This window comes from Mandrillus leucophaeus, unplaced genomic scaffold (genome assembly GCF_000951045.1).
Source record: "Mandrillus leucophaeus isolate KB7577 unplaced genomic scaffold, Mleu.le_1.0 Scaffold2, whole genome shotgun sequence".
In the NCBI taxonomy this organism is placed as follows: domain Eukaryota; kingdom Metazoa; phylum Chordata; class Mammalia; order Primates; family Cercopithecidae; genus Mandrillus; species Mandrillus leucophaeus.
The window spans coordinates 918,131-926,175 of NW_012102031.1; the positions used below are offsets into that span (position 1 = coordinate 918,131).

The following is an 8,045-nucleotide window of genomic DNA, read 5'->3' on the forward strand; positions in this document are numbered from 1 at the left end:
GACTCCATCTCAAAAAAAAAAAAAAAAAAAAGGGTCCCATGCAGAGGACCACCCCTCCCCATAAGCAGCTGAAGCTTTTGGAGTATCCTGCCTCAATCAGGATTAGCCTGGGGACAGGGCAGGACAGAACCTCAGTGGACTCTACTGTGAGGAGCTGGGAGGGGAGGTGTTTAGGAGATAACCCTGGGTTGATCCACATTCCCTAAACCTTCACAACCACAGAGTGGAAGTGGCTTCTACCCCACCCACAAAGTATCTGAAACCCCAAAAGGGGGCGCTTGGAAAATGTGCCAGAGAAATCAGAACACCACAGGACCCAAATGACCAATTTATTAGAGGTTTTGCGGGGATCAGGACACTCTCAAAGCTTTTCTGATGTGTCCTGAGGACTCTGGGCCTGAGTCTGCTTTTTAAAGCCATGCTGGAAGAGAAAAAAACTCAGATGCTTCATAGTACTAAACTTTTTGGAGGCTGGTGTATTCTGTGGAGCCCCATTTGGGTTCCCAGGTGCTCCCTGGCCCTGGGGACTCTCTGTCTTAGGAAGGGTGGCCCCAGTACAGCAGTGACCTTGCGGCTGAAGATCCCTCTGTGAAGCAGTGTGGTCTCCGATGCTGTCCTCCCCTGCACGTGGATCACCTACTTTGGGAAGCAGAGTAGAATCAGGTTCCCTCAGGCCCAGGTTAGGGGCCAAGTGCTGGCACTTGGTGAGCTGTGGGGACCAGGACATCTTGTTCAGAAGGGTCAGGCTCAGCTTTGCCACCGCAGAGTGGAGCCTCCCTTTGAAGCTGACAGGTTCTGCACAATGGTAGGAAGGCTGCTGCCCAGCCCCTCCGCACCCTGTAGATTCCAGGCTTCCTCTTCTCCTGTATGTGGGCTGCTGGCATTTGAGTCTGGGGGGCTTGGGGGGCTTAGAGGGCTCCCAGGATATACGTTCCTTCTTCCAGTGGGCGAGGTCTGCCCTGGAGGATGAGGTCCTCATTCTACTGGGAGCCCTTTCTGCCACCTGGGAGACCCTTGACCTGATCATTTTCCTGCCCCTGCTGTTCTCATTGGGAGGCTCTTCCACCCTTTGTAGGCCACACCAGCTCCTGGAGTCCGCTGCCGGCCTGGGGATCCTGGGATCCTGGAGCTTGGTCCTAGCAGGTGCTTCCTGGATCTCCTGTAGTTCTCTGGCGCCCCCGGGTGGCCTGACTCTCATGGCCCTTTCAGGCTGGATGGAAATGCCCATGGGCTCTGATCTGTGCAGTCTGTTGCTCTCCAGAGCTCTGGCTTGTGTAGGAAGTTTTGAGCTTTTTCTGTCTGGGCGCAGAACCCTCTGGAACCTCTCTGGGGACTTAAGGCCTGGTGAGGAGCCCTGGGCCTCACAATACCTTTCCTGCTGCGCTTGGAGCTGCTGGCCTGTGTTCAGTCCAGGGAGCCTCGCCCCAGCAAGGGTCAATGAGCAAGATCCTAAGAAGTTAAACAGGAAATAGGACTCCAGGATCCGCCGGGGAAGACCCCACCTCAGGTGTGCAATCCTCCTCCGCATGAGGGACTCCAGGAGCAGTCGTTTGCTCTTCTTGAGGCCTGTCCCCTTGGGCAGGATAGTGAGGGCAGTGGGAGCACCCTCCAGAGCAATGGCAGGTTCCGGGGCTGGGCCACACGGGAGACAGGGGCAAGCAGAGGGCATGCCCAAGGGAGCAGTCAGAGACAGAGGGTTTTGGGGCTGCCGAGTCAGGCTGGGGGCCTTCTCTGGATCCACCCCTTTGTCCCTTTGTCGTCTTCTCCAGGTTTCAGGTTGGGCCTGCTGGGAGGCTGGACTGATTCCCACTCTATGATCCCTGGCAGGGGTTGTGCCTTGGCTGGCCAGATGCTCTCCCTCCCCATCCACCAGCAGGAAGACTTCACCCCTGTGGGGGAAAGGATTTGTCTCAGGACAGGGGGCAAAGATGAAACCATTCACAGCCACTGCCTGTTCCTGTTTCAGAGTCCCAAGTCCATAGCCAGTGAAGGCTGGAGGCCATGGTAGGCTGTGCTTCCTGCCTATGGGCCTCTCATTCCCAGAACAGTCGACTTGGAGACTGTCTCTCACAGCATCCTCTCCTCTGACCAGATCCTTATTTCCTCCCCTTGGTGCTTGAGGCCCTCCAACATCCTCATCTGTGCACTTTCTCTGGCTTCCTATATCCTGGAGTTCTGCAACGTCCTCAACTCCACCCTCATTCTTATTTCTTTGCCCTTGTACCTGGATCTCTTTATCAATTTCACCTCTTAACTGTCCCTGGTCATCTCCTGCAGGAGCCTGGGTCTCTGTACCATCATCACTTGTGGTCCCTCTCAGGTTTCTCTTCCCCTGTATTTGAATTTCTTCATCATTCCCACCTCCACCCTGTTCCTGGTTCTTCCACTCTGATAAACTGGTCTTTCCATTACCTTTACTTTTTAACAGTCTCTGATTCTTTGCTCTAAGCCTCCAGTTTTTTCCCCTAAGCCTCCAGATCATTCTACCATCCTTGTTTCCAACCTCTTTCTGGTTTCTCTTCTCTGATGCTTGATTTTCTGCAACATTCTTTCCAGTCAGCTCCCAGTTCCTCCTCCCTGGTGAATGACTCCCTCCAATTTCACCATCTAACTGGTCCTCGTTCTCTCTCTTAGATCTCTGAGTCTTTACACCATCCTCACCTCCAGGTTCTCTCTGGTTTCTCTCCACTGGAGCCTGAATTTCTGTTCCGTTCTCACTTCCCATCTGCTGCTGGCTCTTCCACTCTGATAAAAGGATCTTTCTACCAATATCACTTCTAAACTGACTCTGGGTTTCTTTCCCAGGTGCCCAAGTCTTTACACCATCCTCACCTCCAACTTCTCTCACGTTTCTCTTCCCTTGTATCTGAATTTCTGTCCCATTCTCACCTCCAATCTGCTCATCTTTCTTCCATTCTGCTGAATGCGTTTCTCCATCAATTTGACTTGTTAATTTGCCCCAGTTCCCTGACTCACATGTCTGGGTATGTGCACCATCTTTGCCTCTAATATGTTCCTGATTCTTCGCCTTTGGTATGTGAATGTTTCCACTAAATTCATTTCCTAACTTACCCTGATTTTTTCCCCCAAGTTCCTGGGTCTCTTTATCATCCTCATCTTTAACCTCTCTCCTACCTAGTGACTGAATGTATGTACCATCCTCTTCTCTAAGTGGCTCATTTCTCTGAGTCTCCACATCAGTTCCACCTTTTAATTGTTCCTCGATCTCAGCCTTGGGTGCCAGGATATTTGTGCCAACCTCATCTCCATCCTTTCTCTGGTCTCTCTTCTCTGATGCCTGACTTTCTGCTCTATGTTCACCTCCAATCCAGTTCTGATTCTCCCAACATAGTATCTCAAATTCTCTATAAATTTCACTTGCTACTTGTCTCTGGTTTCCCCACCATAGTGCCTGGATTATCACCCAATCCTTCTCTCTTATCTCCCTGAGCTGCTTCTTGGTAGCTATCTGGGTTTCCTTAGCATCTTCACCTCTTCTCAGGCCCTTATTTCCCCACCACACTTGAATTTCATGACTTAATTGTTTCTGGTTCTCTCCCCCAGATACTTGGGTCTTCTTAGCTTTCTTTCTTCCACCTTGATCATGCTTCTCCCACCTTGGTGTCTGGATCTCTGTAACATTCCCATTTCCAATACATTCCTGTTTTCCCCAATCCAAGGCCTGGGTCTCTACACTATTCTCTTTTTTTACTTCTCCCACGTTCTTCTTCCCATATGACTGGGTTTGTGCAGCATCCTGACCTCCAACCCGGTCCTTGTTTCTCCCCTCTTCTGTCTGAATTTCCACATTAGCCTCACCTTTCATCTGATCTTGTTTCTCCCACTGTGGTGTCTGGGTCTCCTCACCATTCTCATCTCCAGTCTGGCCTTGCTTCCCCAATCCTTGAGCCTGGATCTCTTCCCCATCCTCCCCTCCGGCCTGTTTCTTGTCCTTCCTCTCAAATGTCTGGGTCTCCACAGCATCCTCACTTCCATTCTTATCCTGGTTCTCCCACTCAGGTGTTTGGGTCTCTGCATCCATTTTACATCTTAACTGTTCTTGGTTCTCTCCCATATGTGCCTGGGTTTCGGGGGGATTCTTACCTCCAGCCTCCCTCTGGTTTCTATTCCCTAGTTCCTGAATGTTGGTTCTACTCTCAACTCCCATCTGGTCCTGGTTGTCCCACCCTGGTGTCAAGATCTCGCCATCAGTTTCACTTATTACTAGTCTCTGGTTTGCACACTCCAACACTTTAGTCTCTGCATCACCCTCCATTCCAAAGTCTACTGGGAACTGCTCCCCAGATGCCTGGATTTCTGAAGCATCCTCCCGTCTGCTCCCTGTCTGGTTCATCCACCTTGCAGCCTGGGTCTGTCTACTGTCCTCTCTGCCTGCTGTCTGGTTTTTACCCCCTGATTCCCAGGCCTCTGGTGGACAGTCCCAAGACTTCCAAGTGCACATTCTCAGTGTTTGGTGGGAAGGATCAGACAGGAGCTCTCTGGGACAGAACTGCAGCCTCTGAGCTGAAAGTAAGTTTGGAAGAGAGGTGGTTAAGGTCATCGAGTTGGGGTGAGACCTCATGCTGATGACAGACTCCAGTGACACCAACCTTTCCTGTGAGTGAAGCAACAGCTGCTCCATCTCTTGACACGTATCTAAGGCAGGGCGAGTCTGACCATCACGGAGACACCAAGGCACCTGCCACGCTTTCCAGGAACTATCCTGAGGCAGTAGACAGGTGTTTGAAATGGAAGTGGTACAAAAGATGGGCTGAGAGTAGGTGTGGACACCTGAAGGTGGGCCTGGACATGGGTGCTGTAGAGAGAGCAGGTTCTGGGCCCATGATTCCTGGAGGCTCCTCCGGTATCCCCATCTCTGCCTTTGTGCCCATTGTTGAGAACCTAGGCCCCTGGACTTTCCAGGACTGAAGAATTCAGGAGTCAGCTCGAAGACAGTTTCGCACCTCATGGAGGGCACTGCCCGTTTCTGCAGTGGCACCTGTAGGTGAGAACAGAGAAGCAAAATCCTTGAACACATAATAATTTGCATAATCCACACAGACAGAATAGTCAGGGAAGGCTTCTTGGAGGAAGTGACATTTGACTGGAGACCTGAATGAAGTAAAGGGTAAACCAAGTGACATCTGAAGAAAGAGCGTTGTAGGCAGAGGAGACATTAACTACAAAGGCTTGAGGATGGAACAAAATTACGTGTACAGGAACAGCAAAGAAGACCGTGTGGCCAGAATGGAACCAATAACGAGGAGAGCACTGGGAGATAAGATTGGAGACAAACACAGGACAGATTACGCTGGTCCTTAGAGTCATTATTAGGAATGTGAATTTTATTATGAGTTTGACGAATAATATAAGTACAGGAGCCACTGCAGGGTTTTGAGCAGCTAAGTGCTACGTTCTGTTTCCAAAAGTTTGTTCTGATGGCAGGGCATGGTGACTCATGTCTGTAATCCCAGCACTTTGGGAGGCCAAGATGGGTGGATCACTTGAGGTCAGGAGTCCCAGACCAGCCTAGCCAACATGGCGAAACCCCATCTCTACTAAAAATACAAAAATTAGCCGACCATTGTGGTGCATGCCTGTAATCCCAGCTACTCAGGAGGCTGAGGTACAAGAATTGCTTGAACCCGAGAGGTGGAAGTTGCAGTGAGCCAAGATCACGCCACTGCAGTCCAGCCTGGGTGACAGAGCGAGACTCCATCTGAAAAAAAAAAAAACAAATCCACAGAGTCGGCCAGGCGTGGTGGCTCACACCTGTAATCCCAACAGTTTGGGAGGCGAAGGTGGGTGGATCACTTGAGGTCAGGAGTCTGAGACCAGCCGGGCCAACATGGTGAAACCCTGTGTCTACTAAAAATACAACAATTAGCTGTGCGTGGTGGCACGTGCCTGTAATCCCAGCTACTAGGGAGGTTGAGGCAGGAGAATCGCTTGAACCTGGGAGGTAGAGGTTGCTGTGAGCCAAGATCGCACCACTGGACTTTAGCCTGGGCCACAGAGCAAGACTCCATCTCAAAAAAAAAAAGAAAGAAAGAAATCTGCAGAGGTGGCCGGGAGCAGTGGCTCATTCCTATAATCCCAGCACTTTCGGAGGCCAAGGCAGGCGGATCACATGAGGATGGGAGTTTGAGACCAGCCTGACTAACATGGAGAAACCTCATCTCTACTAAAAATACAAAATTAGCTGGGTGTGGTGGTGCATGCCTGTAATCCCAGCTACTCAGGAGGCTGAGGCAGGAGAATTGCTTGAACTTGGGAGGCGGAGGTTGAGGTAGACCGAGATTACACCATTGCACTCCAGCCTGGGCAACAAGAGCAAAACTCCATCTCAAAAAAAAAAAGAAAGAAAGAAATCTGCAGAGGTGGCCGGGAGCAGTGGCTCATTCCTATAATCCCAGCACTTTCGGAGGCCAAGGCAGGCGGATCACATGAGGATGGGAGTTTGAGACCAGCCTGACTAACATGGAGAAACCTCATCTCTACTAAAAATACAAAATTAGCTGGGTGTGGTGGTGCATGCCTGTAATCCCAGCTACTCAGGAGGCTGAGGCAGGAGAATCACTTGAACCAGGGAGGCAGAGGTTGCAGCGAACCAAGATCACACCACTGCACACCAGCCCAGGCAACAGTGTGAGACTCTGTCTCAGAAAAAAAAAAGAGAGAGAGAGAAAGGAGAAGTCCATTCTGGTGACTGTATGGAGGATAGGCTGTTGTTGCATAAGAGAAGCAGTAAGAACTGGGCAGAAGGCTGTTGCTATGGTCCAAGTGAGACATGATGGTGTCTCTGCCCAGGAAGGTGTGGTGTGGTTGGGAGAAGTGATCAGATTTGAGATACAATTTGCAAGTATAGCCCCTGGGACTTGCAGATGGATTGAATGTGTGGAGTGAGGGAAAGAGAGGAGCTCAGGGTGACTCCTGGGTTTGGGGCTTGGCCAATGCTCTCCCCGAGCAGCCTGAGTTTCCCTGTGATTCATTTCTGGTACACCAGCCATAAAACAAGGTCCTTGTAACAAGTGACAGAGACAATCATGGTGCTGAGGGAAGGAGGGTGAAAGTGTATGGGGCCCACTCACCTTGATGACATTCCTTGTGCTGAAGCGGGTCCTGGTGACCTGGTGCCAATAGTGCCGGACCTGCCAGACCAGAAAGAGGCAGAGGACAAGCAGATTGCCACAGCACTGAGGGTCCCTGCAGCTGTGATCCTGGGAAAGCAGGCCCTGCACTGGCTCCCACTCAGGGCCATGGAATGGCCCCACCACGGCACAGGCACCCAACAGTGACAACAACATGGCAAAGTTTAGACCAGGCAGATGGTGTTGGGAGCTAGGGGGCAGACCTGGCACATCTGATGCAGCCAGCTGCAGTAGGATAGCTGCCACATCATAGCACCCCTGTCACTGAGGCCACCTCACAAAGCGGGCTGATGCCCCATCCTCAACTCTGACCCTGGTGCCAGGGCTGGCTAGCATGCTCTTGGTGCAGGTAAGGACAGTATTGGGGAATTGCTCAAAAGTAATCAAGAGGAAGAACTTGTTTTAAACAACCCCATCCTCTGGAATGAAGAGATTAAGTTCCCTGAATGTGTGATGGGGTTATATAACCTGCGGTCTGCTTGATTTCTTTCTTCCTATGAGATACTTGGATCTGCCTGTCCTTCTATCTATTATCAAACATTTAATAAACACTGTATTGAATACATGTATTATTGTTTAACCACTCAGCATCCCTTTCTCGTTGCTTGCAGTATCCTAATTTCCCGTGGGGTAATTACTTTTCCCATCTTAGGATCAGTGTTGGTGGGAAAATAAATGCTACCCTGAAGACTCTTTTACCCAAAGGTTCTATTCAAAATAAATATCTGAGCAGGCAGGGACGTCAGCCAATCATAATGAGCCAGGACTTAACCGTTTAGTGGCTGAATTTTTTTTTTTTTCAGACCGAGTTTTGCTCTTGTTGCCCAGGCTGGAGTGCAATGGCACAATCTCTGCTCACTGCAACTTCCGCCTCCCAGGTTCAAGCGATTCTCC

The 8,045-nt window shown here is 50.6% G+C and overlaps 2 protein-coding genes across 3 annotated transcripts in view; one reads left to right on the plus strand and one right to left on the minus strand.

Annotated features, from left to right (window-relative positions):
- Nucleotides 1-315: 315 nt before the first annotated feature.
- On the minus strand, nt 316-7,385 carry LOC105538815 (chromosome unknown open reading frame, human C22orf46). The gene is given in 3 exon segments (XM_011978758.1): nt 316-1,225; nt 1,228-4,999; nt 7,092-7,385. Coding segments are annotated over 3 exon segments (4,008 nt in total). The 5' UTR covers nt 7,308-7,385; the 3' UTR covers nt 316-1,205.
- A 45-nt stretch (nt 7,386-7,430) lies between these two features.
- The window catches only part of NHP2L1 (NHP2 non-histone chromosome protein 2-like 1 (S. cerevisiae)), an 18,812-nt gene continuing 18,197 nt past the window's right edge, over nt 7,431-8,045 (plus strand). The window contains exon 1 of one of the 2 annotated variants that reach the window (XM_011978760.1): nt 7,431-7,500. Coding sequence is in view for 1 of the 2 variants with exons in the window: in XM_011978759.1 (XP_011834149.1) it covers nt 7,486-7,500 (15 nt within the window). In the remaining variant the exon portion in view is untranslated. The remainder of the gene's footprint in view (nt 7,501-8,045) is intronic. The other variant, XM_011978759.1, reaches the window with a different exon arrangement.